The sequence below is a fragment of the Lates calcarifer genome, linkage group LG10 (genome assembly GCF_001640805.2).
Source record: "Lates calcarifer isolate ASB-BC8 linkage group LG10, TLL_Latcal_v3, whole genome shotgun sequence".
NCBI lineage: Eukaryota > Metazoa > Chordata > Actinopteri > Centropomidae > Lates > Lates calcarifer.
The window spans coordinates 737,269-751,946 of NC_066842.1; the positions used below are offsets into that span (position 1 = coordinate 737,269).

At 41.9% G+C, this 14,678-nt stretch overlaps 1 protein-coding gene across 1 annotated transcript in view; it reads left to right on the forward strand.

Moving 5' to 3' along the window:
* Positions 1-14,678, forward strand: part of grm8b (glutamate receptor, metabotropic 8b) — an 84,947-nt gene that overhangs the window by 21,925 nt on the left and 48,344 nt on the right. Inside the window, exon 3 of the mRNA XM_051073093.1 lies at positions 7,887-8,103. Within this exon, the coding sequence (XP_050929050.1) occupies positions 7,887-8,103 (217 nt within the window). The remainder of the gene's footprint in view (positions 1-7,886; positions 8,104-14,678) is intronic.

The following is a 14,678-nucleotide window of genomic DNA, read 5'->3' on the forward strand; positions in this document are numbered from 1 at the left end:
AGTGTGTTTGTTTGGCAGACTGGTTGCTGACCGACTGGTTGAGACATTCATTGGCTCATATTTTGTTCTTTGCAGCGGCTCCAGCTCCTCAACACTGACACCAGGTGAAAGCTGCTGTTGGCTGGTTTTCTTAAACAGCCAAACAGCCAGCTGCCCTTGTTGGGCTGTGATGAAGAGGACACGTCACAGTGTCCTCGGGCTCAGGCATGTCTGAGACCGGACTGGACGGAGCTTAGAGTCAGCAGGATGACTGTCAAGTCCATCGATTTTTGTCTGGTTTTGGTTTCTCAGATGAATAATGTGGCAGTGAGCCACATCTGAGTGAGTCTGAGTTATTTTTAGGAGAAAACAATACCGGTACATTTGTTCTGATATTTATTTCTGACTTTGAGAATAAAGGAAAAAGCAGGTGGGGAGCAGCAGTGAAAACAAACATGAAACATATGACTGTGAATCCTGAGAGTTTGCTTTATAAACTCATCTTGTTTGTCCAAACTTTGTTCAAACCCACTGAACTTTACTTGAAAACCCAGTGGAGATCCCAGAGTTTTCAAAGACGGTAAATCTGTCAGGCTGAAATTTGGGGAAATGTGTCTAAATTATGCAGCAGACATCTGGAATATTTCCATTTGATGGAATGATGTGGCCATAAAAAAATGGATGAATAATTAAGCCAGTGGTCCTATGTTTATGACTTTTCTCCTTGACTGTGTGAAGGAAGTGCTGCTTTTATGTACAGTCTACATGGTGTAGGTCAGAGCTCCGGCTAGATGTATAATGTTCAGGTCTTGGATGCTGAAGGTTGAGGTTCACATCCTGAGTCCAGTGTGTGGTTAGGTTTAGGAAACAAATGTTCTTTGGTTGAAGTTCAAGAAAGATGGTAATATCAGTTCAATTCAGAGTCAAAGTAAGAGTAACTTTCACTGAGCAGCGGCCTCTGCAGCCACAAAGTGGTAATTACAGGACGGTTCGGTTGGAAAAAGAAAGAATTACTAAGTTAGCTTCTTCTGTGAATGATGTAGCGTTACATAAAGCGTTACATAGTTCTCACATTTGTTGACATTTATCCAAGATCACCATATTTCCTGAAGCTTAATCTGTGAGGGCCTAAACAGAACTATAAAAAGTTTAATCATACTTAAGATGCAACGAGCAGAAACTGTAGGAAAAACAAAAACAAAATGTTGTTAGAGAACATTTTACTGATGCATTCAGTATCAACATTTTGTTGTCAGATTTGCTCATTAATATTGTTTCCTCAATATGCTGATGAAAAAATATCTGGGAGACATTAGTGCAAATTAGCAGCATATAAATGAATTTATAAATGAAATTCTAGGAGACAGTGTTTGATGTTTTTGTATAAAATCCAGATGTAATTTATTCTTTGTGTGAGAACTAAAGGAAACTCATAATTAGACACAGTTTGTCTCCTGTTCAAACTGACATATTTTTGTATAAAGACTTGAACATAGTCCAATTATTAACATGAGCAGCAGATGTGCTTCTGTTCACTCTACATTTATATGCATTTGCATGAATAGTAAACACACTCACATCTGTACAGAAGTCTGTGCAAACTTAATAAGATGAATGAGTCTATGACACTGGGATCCCTGTGGACCCTCGCAGTAATTTAGGCTCTTCAGTCCAACCAAGAAATAAATAACTTTCTTGTTCTGCAGCTCTGGAGGTATTTACTCTGCATCCAGATTATTAACCTGAGAATATATTTCTACTGTGATACATTTAACCCATAAAATCAATCATACGTTTTTCTTCTTTTATTTTTCTCTCTAAATTCAGGGTCTTGATCGCACAGTCTAGGTTTCTTATTCATTCTCAGTTGTCCATTTGTTGCACCAGTATTCAGGCAATCCTCAGACGATCCTGTCATTTCATATATCATCTTCAACTTCTGATCGTTTAGACTCACTGTTGTCTTTTCCTTTTGAAAATCCTCAGAGACACATTATCTTTTGTGCTTTCATGTCATTGAAGGAGAGGTACACCTTTTCATTTAGGTTCTCTGTTTGGTCATCCATCTCAGTTTTTGATGTGATGTGACCTGCAACGTTTCTCAAAGACTAACAGTAAACCGAGCTCTCCATTAGGTTCAGGTGCTGGTTGGTCGCAGAAACATCTGAAATGACTTTACTCTGACTCTATTAGGAGCGTTGGTGTTTCCATTGAACAGCAGAGGAAGTTATTTCCAGAGTTGTGCTGATGATACTTGAGTTCGAAGTGTCGTTCTCTCTCCAGTGTCTGAATGATCTGTCTGCTGCAGACACTGTGGAGTTTCAGTCACTTAACAAGTCAATATAAACCAAACAGGAGGTTATTTTCCTGTTGGATGCTGACGGAGGATCAGTTCTTATTTCTATGACCCAGGTTAATGTCAGGCTGTTACACAGGACTGTTCCTCTGAGGATCTGGTTTCATCTGAAGAGCTTCAGACTCTGTTGAATGACAGAACAGTTTCCAGTCTTTGATTTTGAAGCTTCCTGATGTCCTGGTCACAGCGTTCTAATTTCATTTACATTAGAGCAGCAGAATCATATGTAACTGTAATGTGCTGTTACATAAATGATTAATGGACGCCTGTTTCTCTGCTTAGCATAACATTTTCATGGCTTTTGATCCATGTAATTATTTCTCATAAATGGTGTGGTTTTGTTTTATTTATGAGCCTTTCACCTGTAAATTTACAGCAGAGAAACATGTTCTGACTGAATAGAGAGATGTACCACTATCCAGTCTAACCAGGAACTAAAATTGTGAAGTTTAATGAGCGAAGGAAAGTTCCTGGTTGTTGAGTTTTCAGCAGGGCAGTGACTCATTCTGACTTCACCATGAATTCAGTTTGATCACTGTGAGAGAGACAGATTAAGAGAAACAGAGCAGCAACAGCAGGAGTCATGTAGGACTTTACCTCGAGGGTGAAGCTGTTTATCGTCCAGGAAAGAGCCCGATGACAGTAAATAGAGCCTTTACTTTAAATAAGAAAATCAGAGGGTGGAGTGAACGGTGATGGACGTGAGCTGTCACCTCAGATGGATTTCTTCTCTCTTTGTTCAGTCGGGCAGAAAGCTTCAGGCTGTGGCAGGATGACGAGCATCCATCACTGTCAGTCACAGAAAACACCCTGAGACGGCAGAAAACAGCCAGCGTGTCCTCGGATGTAAAGACGTCCACACGTACATAAATCTGTGCTCTGCATGGAGACTGGGTCTGATCCAGCTCATCGGGTCTCGCCGGGCTAAAGTAAAGGTCTGGTGTTGAGGGTAACGATCGCTGTCAGGGCGTCATCTATCAACGCGCCGCTCGCCCTCCGGGAGGCGACGAGTCCATTAGCTGCTGCTGTCACCTCACGGCGGGCCGACGTCCAGGTCCAGATCTCTTCTGTTAATCTCAGTGAGACCTGCTCCGATCAGAGCCGGGGTAACACTCGCCTCCACCCTGCAAAAAATCTACAGCTGCACAGGGTTTCTGTCTGTGATAAAACCTAGAAATCCAGTTTATTCAAAGCAGTTTTCATTACAGATCAGATCAGATATTTATTGTTCTGCTGGAGGAAATTACTTTTACATCAGAAAAACATAAAAACAAATCAGGTTTCATAAATTAAAAAAGAACTGAGGTTGTATTTTCAACACAGACGTCAAGATAAACTCTGTGTTGGAGTTTTCAATGAACAGATCAGTGTTTGATGACTTGAAATAAAATTGTTCTTTTACATGGAAATGGTTCATACATTGAATCACTTTAAGGTCCTGCTGTCTAACCTAACCTAACCTTCTCCTGATTAAAGGTTCAGATTAATGGAAATATTCTGGACGTCTTAATCCCAAAATTTACCTTTGGAAATATTTTTGTTTCGTCTTTTTAAACTTGATAAAGTCAAAAAATCAAATCCTAAACTGAACACAGCAAGACAGTTGATTGATAATCAGTAATGGATCTGTAGTTCTGGGCCTCTGCCTTTGTTTCAAAATAAAAGCCCTGTGTAGAGCAGCTGCAGGTTACCTGCCTCTGACAACCAGTCCAGGTGAGATAAGGTTTCTACAATGACTTCACACATTGTTTTTGGACAGTAGGATCCTGTTAGGCAGATCAGTACAGTTTCACTTGTCTGGCACCAAATGACAGCATATGTTATCTGAAGGCTCTGTACAGAGTGAGGACAGGACAACAGACAGAAACCCACAGTGAGCAGCTCTCAGCGACAGTGGTTGCAGAGGATCATGGGATAAACCATCCACCGACTCACTCTGCTGTGAGGACGGAGACGTGAGTGCGATCAGCAGGGTTTCCAATTAGGCTGCTAATTAAAATTGCAGTCCTCCAGTTGTGGTGGTGGTGGTGGTGGGATTGGGGGGGGGGGCCTTCACATTTCTCTGACTGTATCTGCAATTTATTAACAACACATTCGGATCTCTGTGTGACTAGAGCAAAATGCTCATTTTCACAAACCACATCACAGTTATTAGCATGATTATTATCATTACTGCTGTAATTTGATGATGGCAGTTTTCTTACCCACAAACCTCAGTTAAACAAGACATTAAGCTCGTCTGCTGTGATGCTTCAGTCGAGATCTTTAAAAGACTACATCAGTTCTATGTTCATGTTTTAGCTCATTTAATACCGATCTTATACTTTGCATCCAGGTTGATCATTTTTCCAGAGAAACAAAACAAAAAGCTGAACAGAAACAGACGTTTTATTGCTCTCTTCAAAGCCACCAGACTCCACTGACAAAAACAGGGATTTAACTGTGCAGAACACAGGAGCTGCTGGAATACCACTGCCTCCATCTGTTACAGTGTCTGTGTTACTGTGTGACTTTCAGTGGTGGAAGAAGTAATCAGATACTTTACTGAAGTAAAAGTACCACACAGTAACACAGACACACTAACAGATCAAAGCAGAGGTGTTGTAGTTCTGCACAATAAAATTCCTGTTTTTGTCAATGGAGTCTGGTAGTGATATAAAGTGATGTTTCTGGTTAAACTAAAGGGATCTTCCTCTTAATAAAAAAGCTCTGCACATGCTCAGATCACAGGATGTTATATCTGTATTTATAGAACATTAAATGGGATAAGTGGCAGTATGGTCCTTTAGATACGAGGCAGGACGTGTTAACAGGAGGAGCTGGTGTGTTTTAATGGAGCAGCAGCTGACTGAGCATCAATAAACTGATGCTGCTGTTTATTCAGCCCACAATGCATCATTAATGCTAATGGATGGTCGCAGTCATTTTCTCATGCAGCTGCAGTTATAACAGCTTTAACCCTGGTGTGTGTGTGTGTGTGTGTGTGTGTGTGTGTGTGTGTGTGTGTGTGTGTGTGTGTGTGTGTGTGTGTGTGTGTGTGTGTTGTCGCCTCTCCTGGTTTGAATCTGTCTCCAGATAAGATGCTTGACTTCTGTTTCAGCTGAATATGTTGATACAGTTTGAGTTTTCTAACAGGAGTTTGGAAGATTTGAAATGTTGGAATTAACAAGAATTAACTGTAAATTTGTGGTGATTTATATGAACCGTATCATGTACAAACATAAATATAAACATGTTGTTTTGTCATAAACAGACCTGCTGCAAACTAATACACATTTAAAAACTGACAATTTTGACTTTGATTTATTAGTGAGTAAAACTTTAATAGATTTTTTCATTGAACAAAAAACCAAACATGAATGTTGAATAAAATAAACATATTCCCCCTGAATCTTAAACTGTCAATGAAATGGTGTTAGCTAGCTTACACTTAGCATCTCTGATTTACCGGCTAATGTAAATATATTTACATTAAATCTGGTTGTTTTAACCAACATTATGCTGCAAGTTCCCTGTACTGACATTTTACAAACTTCCAGTTTATTCCCGTTAATTTCCAAATTTGAAAATTGCTGAAATTTTACGAGCCTAGTTAAAGACAATTATTTCGCTATTTAGCTCTTTATTTTTACCCATTTTAAATCTCCCATGTGTAGAAATTTCCATTTGTAGAAATTTAGTAAGTGGTTATTAAGTAAAGAAGAGTTTTAGTTTTACTGTCAGGTCAAACACTGGGACGAAGTATTCAGTGTCTCTCCTGCCGGGCTGCTGACAGCGTTAGCAGCTGGTTTTAATTCGCCATAATCAGTATCAGAGCGGGAAACAGACATGAGTCCCAACACCTGATCGACCAATGGTGTAACTCCATCATCTCTATCACTCAGTTGCTGACATTTATGGTCCTGCTGTTGCAGTTAGTTTTCTTTTTGTGTGTGTGTGAACAGAGTTTCAGTTTATGTTCAGTGTTTTTTCCTCCGGTCTTTCCTCATGTCTGAAGGAAACATCATGTTGAATGAATTCTCTCTAAAAGTCGTCGTGTCTTTGAGCTGAATCTGAGCTGTTGCACAGAGTTTCTGAACTTTCTCTTTCACTTATTTCATGTCAGATGGAGGATGTGAGTCTGGGACCGCTAACGTCGTCCATCAGATTAACAGCTGAGGAAACATTTAAAGTGTCTGAAGTGTGAAAAGCTCGTCTGTGTTGTTTGTGTTGAGCTCAGGTGGAAACAAACTTCAGCTCCTCTGTGATGAGTTAAAGCTGCAGAGCTCTGATAGCGTCAGCTCTCGGACAGCTTCGTATTTACAGTACAGGCCTTTAATTTGCCGCCTGTCGCTGAGCCGCTCGGCCTGACTGACATTTGTATTGCCGTCAGGCTCTCGGCCGTCCGTCTTCCTCCCTCCTCCTCCTCCTCTGTGAATCCTGATGAGGCATCCGGCGGCACTCGGCCCGACACCTCGGCCTCTGACTGAAGTGAAATCAATCAGCCCTTCAATCCTTCTCTAAAGGACCATTATCCAGCCCCGCCGGGCCTGTCGGCCTTTCTGCTGCAGGATCTATGACCTGATCCGCCTCCTTAATTCACACAGCAGAGCTCGCTAACTCCACTCTGACAAGAGGCTGAACAACAGAAAGCTGTGGAAGGTCAGGATTTAAGGTTCAAACTGGATCTGTTCAAATCCCAACAAATACACTGTGGGATGTCGGGGGGAGACCGAGGACCACATTTTAAAGTCCAACTGAAGAAACAGTTTTCTGCTGAACTGTGTCCAGTCTGTCGTCTGACGTGTAACAAAGCTCTGATTAAATTAACACAGAGGGAAACACTGAAGTTTTTCACACTCATAATGTCCAGTCGACTTTACTTTACCATTTTTTCGATCTCCCTTAAGCACTGCTGTTTCAAATTAAAAGCCTTCCAGTAAATCATCCCTCTTATTTTCCTGGTGTGTTTTTGTAATGAAACATCCACAGGAAGTGTTGAGGTTTTAACTATATTTAACAGAGATCGAGGGATGCAGCTGTAAAACACTGACTCTGACAGTATTTGAAGAATTAAGAGTATTTTGATATTTGCTTGCTGAATTACAGCACAGCCTTATGGGTAAATGCACAGAACATAAACAACCGGGCCAAAATGTATTTATTGCAAGAAGAAATGATGCAAAACATTCACAGAATGAACCATAGAACAGTTAAATAAAGAGATAGAACCTTTTTGTGAAAATCCCAGTTTGTTCTGTAAACATTGAAATGAATAGTTCTCCTACCTGTGGTATAATTCTCAAAAAGAGATAAATGAATGAGAAAATAGAAATACAGGTGTTAAATACTGAACATCTAACTAAAACGCTTATTTCCTGAAAATCAGCTGAACTACACGCAGGACTGAAGCCATTTTTACTGACACTACTGGACACCAGGTCTTTGGCAGGTTGATGTGTAATGGTGCAGTTATCTCTTGGTATCTTCATGTCACAGCTGAAAATGACTCTGATCCTGATAAATCTGCCGCGGGTTCATTGATCTAACTGATCCCTCTGTGTCTCCTCAGATCCCTCAGATCAGCTACGCCTCCACGGCTCCGGAGCTCAGCGACAACACCCGCTACGACTTCTTCTCCCGTGTGGTCCCTCCGGACTCGTACCAGGCTCAGGCCATGCTGGACATCGTGACGGCGATGGGCTGGAACTACGTGTCCACGCTCGCCTCCGAGGGGAACTATGGCGAGAGCGGCGTGGAGGCCTTCGTCCAGATCTCCAGAGAGTCTGGTAGGAAAACCGTGAGACGTTCACTGTCAGGACTGAAAATGAGGTCAGAGAGTGTGTTTGACTCTGCTGGGTTTGAAGCTGCTGGTTGTTAAAGCGGTCGCGCTCCCGCTCGCCGTGCGTTGACGAGCCAACGGGAGGAGAGGTCGTGTAATTGACTCTTGATGTAATTACAGAGGGAGTCGACGTCGTGTTCTCCTCGGCCGGTCACTGTGAGGTAATCACACCCAGCTCTCGCTGATTAAAATGTTATCACACCCAGACAAGCTCCGACATTAATTAGATTGTAAGAGGCCTGTTGAAATCCATCAGAGTGTGTGTGTGTGAGTGTGTTTTTGTGGATGAATCGGAGGCCGTGATTGGCAGCGGTGTGATGATGCATTAAGGAACGATCAGAAGAAAACAGCGTCTTTATCTGAGTCTGCTCTGCTTGATCATCTCTGCGTCAGTCAGGACGTGTTGTAGCGTTTCCTCAGAAAGATCCAGAGCTCAGAGTGAACAGAAGCAGGAAAACAAAGGAAATCTCATGGATCATATCTCATGTCATGTTTTATCTGTGAAGTCGTGTTGTGTTCCCTCCAGCTGTGACGGAGGTTTACACTCTGACCTCTCTTTGATCGGCCTGAACACACGTGAAGAACAAATCAAAGTTAGAAAGAAGAAAGAAAGGTTGGAAACAGACTCAGATCATGTTGATAATCTGATTTAATCCCACATTCAGCTCTAATGTTTAAACAGATCTCCATCATCTTTACCTGCAGCATCAGTTTCCTACAGAATCACTTCCTCTTTAGTGATCCTCCCTACAAAATAAGAGCGTGAGGAAGTTTGTGTTTTTTGCAGCAATGCTTCATTTTCGAGCTAATTTGGAGCTTTTATTCTGAAAAGTTCTGCTGCTCTTTGACAAACCTGAAAAAATAAAACTAGTTTATCAATGAAACTCTTAAATTAGTGTTTGATTATGTTCTGACCGACGGCTGAGCTGCAGTAACGACAGGTGATGTTGTTTCTGATGGTATCAGGATGTATCAGTGTATTGATTGTGTGTCTGAGCTCTAATCAGCATCGTGTTGCAGCTCATGTTTCCTCCTGCAAACAACAGCTCTGCTGAATTAGTTTGTTAAAACAGAAGCAGTTTACAGTTGATTCAAAAACTGAAACAGACCTAAATAATCTATAATGAAACAATATATTTCACACTCCCTGGAAACCTGGTTTATAACCTGACTGCAGTGGTACCTACAGATTTACCTGTAATCTGTGACACGGCTGTAATCTGTGTGTGAACGGCAGCGGCGGCAGTAATCATGAAGAATGGCTGCGATGTCAGATTATTAACGAGAGGCTGTGCAGGGAGCAGCTGAGACTCTGTTTGATCAATGAGCTTTCTTCTACACACACTGATGCAGATGGAAATGACTTCATTAACAGAGTGAATATGTATTTAAATTGACAGCAGTGACGTCTGATGGCGAGAAGCTTCTCAGCTGCTGCACAGTTCACAGCTGATGGAGGAGGACGTATTGATCAGAGCTGATTGCTGATTAGCTTCTAATGATCAGAGTTTGTGAAGTTTTCTTGATCTTTATCTCGACACAGTGACGTCGGTGATGATTGGCCTCATCGCTGCAGTGTTTCCAGGTGGACGTCTGATTGTGAGATTCACAAATTTTCCCATTAATCCCTCCAAATCAATCACTGTATTTAAAGATGGCCGACGCGTCTCCACTTCCTTCCCATGTACACAAATGAAACCAAAATATCCCAGATACGAGTGCCGCCATCTTTGAGCTGGTCAGAGTCTGTGCAGTAGTGATCAGCCAATAGAGTCCTGCAGGACTGATGAAAATCTGCATCTCTGAGTTGCTGCTGATCCACCCAGCTCATAATCCCTCAGGGACACCTGAACCAGAACTGTGTGGCAGCTCAGTTCCTGTTGTAAAAGCCTCAGACCTCCACTGCTGGGCCCAGGTGGGTTTACTTGTAGGTGGCTCTGTCCTCCAGACTGAGTTGATCTGTGCCAGGCCAGCTGGCAGATGACAGCAGAGTTTCCCAGAGAGCAGAGTCAGTGACCTGATTGGCTGCAGATTAAAGGAGCATTTACAGAATATCACTGCAGAAGGAGCCACTTTTTTCCTTGGAATCTCCTGTTCTGAACTGTCCCTGGTTCACACTTCACTAACATTATGCAGGAAATATCAAATGTCTTTAAATAATCATTTCCTCAGCTTGGTGATCCTATTAACCACAGATTAAATATCTTTATTGCCCATTTGCCTTTGAAGTCTTTGAACTCTGGCTGCCGTCAGCTGCAGGCTCTTTTCTCTGAGGCTTGAACTCCAGCGAGCCTCGACCTCCTACATGTTCAGCTGAGGCTCCATCACTGCCTCATATACCAACATCGTACAGTCAAATGGTTCTCTGAGTTTATTTACTGTTTGTTCCAGTTCATCGACAGGATACAGATTGTCCTCAGGCCACAGTTCGACCACCATGAGTGAAAGTGGTGAAACCCATTTCTTCGTCTTGCTATGGACGACTACTTCCTGTTTCCTCTGCTGGTTTTTCATCCTGATCCAGAGAATATTCTGAGCAGTTTCTGTGGTGTGTTTTTTACTAGTTGTTCTGGACTGAATGTAAACAAATTATGGTTTTAATCTTTCAGTGGGCAGACAAACTGAACACATTGTGTATGCTAGCAGCACTGAGCCTGTCCTTCAGCATAGTGTCTTCAGTTAAATGCTAACAGGCTAAAGCTGAGCAGGTGTAATTTTTACTATGTTCACCATTTTAGTTTGTGTGTTTCTGTAGGCTAACATTTGCTGAAAATAGAAACAAACATTTCTTCAGCCTCAACTAAACATTTAAAATTAGTCAGCAGTTTGTGAAAAGCATTTCCTGTCTGGGAGTTCGTAGCTGCAGTCCAGAACCCACCTTTATCTACTGTTAGCTGTTAGGTGTTAGCCCTGCTAGCTGTTAGCCATGTTAGCTGTTAGTCGTGTTAGCTGTTAGCCATGTTAGCTGTTAGCCCTGCTAGGGCTCGGTGTGGACGGACAAACAGACTGGTGACATGTTTTTCAGACCGTCTTAATCTGGATTTCATCTTTTTTAATGAAACCAAACCACCTCCATATAATCGATGAGTTGTTGTCAACAGTTTCCTTTTTGGAGGATAATGTGAGTTCTTCAATTTCTTGCCTCTCTCTGGTTCCACTCATGTTTCTGAGTCTCCCACAGCTTTCTTTACCACCAGTAGGTCAGGAAATGGGTGTATACTTTCACGTGCAGCTGCTGCCTGACTGGCTGTTGTCAGGTTAATGCTGCTGTGTGATTGGTTGTTAGAATGAAATGACCTGAACTTATCGTCTTAATGGACATAAATTTTATTGCGATCCCAGATTAAGACCGTTGTATTGCTCAGCCCCAGGCATCATAAATATTTGTGCAAAAACACGGTTATTGATTCAACAGTTGGTGAGAGATTTTGGACCAAAGTTGTGGCTAAAAGCTCTACTTCTGACTCATGCATGAGAATTTAACTCTAAGATTTATCTGCAGTTTCATTTGTGAAACTTGATAAAGCCACTGTTATTATCACTGTGAGCTGTGCTCTTAAATGACTTTGGTGAACCAGGTCCCTGAGCCTCAAGCAACACAGTGAGTTAACCAAACTTCCTGTTGAAGGTAGAAAAAAAAAACACATGCAGAACTTTTTGGATTCTCTCATTTCATCTCAGGAAGTTTTTATTTTCACCTTCTCAGTTTGTGAAGTGAGGAAACACTGTGAAGAGAACAGCAGGAGCCAAACTGGAGGGAAGAATGGCTTCAGGATACGTTCAGGGACCTGCTGTCAGCTGGGAAAACTGCTTTTACTGATGTCTTTTTCTGTCTGTGGCTGAATCACACTGTGCAGACTCCACACAGGTGTCTGCTCTCAATCAGGAGGTGGAGGAAGTTGGTGAAGTGAACAAACTGTGGGGAGGAAACAGAAGTTAACACAGATGAGAAGAAATGACTCTGCAGCCTGTGCTGATTGTCCTGTGGATCCTCTGGGTCCTGCAGGTAGCAGGGTTTGGGGCCTCCATGGGTCTGACTTGTTCTGGATCATCCCACAGATGCTGGAGGCCAGATCAACACCTTGGGCTCTTTGTCATGTTCGATGAGGCTGAATCAAGATGCTGCTGTTAGTAATGATTCAACAAAGCCTTGTTTCAGCTCAATAAAAGTTTAAACCAGTCAAAAGAAAAGTGATTTTTCCTGCTGAGTTCTGTTGAAGATGCTCAGTGAAAGTAAGAGAGATGAGAACAGCAGGACTGACTGTTTGATCTCTGAGATAAAAAACACAAACTAGTTGTTGTGCTTTCTGCTCGTTGTCTCCGTCTCACTGTCGCTCAGCTGAACCGAGGGTTTCCCGCCGGGAGAACCGGGATCTCCTTGCTCCTCTCAGTGGGAAACTCTGGGCCTACCGTGGGCTGACTCCTGTTTGAACTCCTATCTGACGACACCCGCCGCCTCAGAAGCTAAAACCAGCTCTGTAGCTGCCAATTACACGTTCATCTTCAAAAACCTGGGTGCAGGTGCGGGTTCAAAAAGCTGCGGCAGCGTCTGACGGTCGTTATCGAGGCTCGACTCGGGTTTTCCACTGAGCTGCTGCTGTTTGTTTGTCTGTCGAGTGTTTGAGTTGTTGCCTGGAGCCTGAAACGGTTTCATGATAATCACAGCTGCTTTATGACAGAAAGAGTTCAAGAGTTTAAGACCTGGAGACATGAAACCCACTGAACAATGAAGGAATCACAGTGAATGTGTGGCTGCTCCACCTGGAAACAAAGATCCAACCCACAGAACTTAATTTTGTAATGGAGATCCCAAAGGTACAAAGACCAGGTCAGGATGAATCTGTGATCTGCTGACGGGGAAATCTAGAAGTTTAAGAGCAGAAAATAAACCAGGAAGGTTTCATGTCCATCTGAGCGGTAGAAGACACTGACATTGTTTCCTTTGTTTCCCAAAATAAGAACAACAGGAGATTTCTACATTTTTAAAGTCAGAATCTTTAGGTATTTTTGTAGTTTTTGCACCATAATAGTAGTTTTTAAGTACAGTAACAGAACTTAATTTACAGAATATATCATGTAGAGACGAGCTGAGAAAACCAAGTGAAGATACTCATGTTAGTAATGAGACTTGAAAAAGACACAAAAATGAGTTGGAATTTAAAAAATGGACTGTATTATAGTTTTATTTCTTACATTTTTTATTCTGTATGTTGATAACTGTAATATTTAGAGTCATTATCACCTCAGATTTTTGGCATCTGTGTCAGTTTTCCTGGCTCCTGTTGACGTCATATAGTTTTTAATTGACAAAGTGGTAAATCAGGCCTAAAGAGGATGTAATGAATGTGGGTTAGGAACAGTTTAAAAGGAGCTAGAGTGACTGTACTATACTGGACTGGACTATAGAGTGTGTTTTTCTGGTAATTCTTGCTTCTGCAACATTTTCTTGTGTGCTTTCATTTTTCTGTTGACCTTCACAGGCTCTTGTGTAACTCACAAAGATTCAGTCTTTGTGTAGAGAAAACTGTGTCACAGCTGCGTTTTATAACTGACAACCTGACCATGACACACGATAACTGAGTGAGAAGCAAAAACTTGTCCAGTTAAAGTCAAAGATACTTTTTCATTTTCACAACAAAAATCTAAAGTTTCAGGACTGAACTTTGTCCTCATTATTCCTCCACTAGTTTTAGGGAATTAACACTAAAACAGTTCACATATCTTTGTAAACCTGCCATTAATTCAGAGCAGCACAAAACTGAGCGTTTTGGCCAGAGATGTTATTCACCTTCAATAAAGACACAAGTCGCAGGGAATCGTTCTGTTCTCCTAAACTCAGCAGCAGATCTTCCTCTCATTCACACAGTTAAACACTGCTCTGTGTGTGTGTGTGTGTGTGCTGCAGATTAAATGGTAGAAGTGATTGTGTTGTATTTTCTCTGAAGTTCTGTCGGATCAGTTGCTGTGGAGAAACTCTCCCGTCTTGTGTGAAAGCCTGCAGGAGATAATCTGCTTTTCTTTCTCCTTTCTCTCTCGGCTTCTCATCCTCTTCCATCTTTCCTTCTCTACTTCTTTATCCCTTAAACTCTTTTCCTCTTTCTCCCTGTCATATAAGATGTAAATACTCTCTGTCTCACCTCACCTGTGTCTCCTCAGTTGGTGGTTTTCTTTTTCACCTCTTTATTTCCGTCCGTTCAGGGAGGGAAGAGTCAACTTCCAGATTTTCTTGTCGTCTGTTATTTATTTCCTTTAATTTTTCCTGGAGAGCAGCTTCTCCCTGCTCTGCATGCAGTATGAGGAGAGGATGAATATTTCATGAGCAGGGATTCCTTCACCTGTCCTCCCTCGGGAACAAGTTAGCAGAGCAAAATGACTCATCTGCAGTCAGCAGCTCGCCCATTCCTCAAACAAATAAAACACTTGGCGTCCATTAGCAGCAGCTGATCGAACACAGTGAGGAGAGACGACAGAGGAAAAGGCCTGTCAAAAAGAAACCACTCCAAGAACAGGACTGACTTTTTT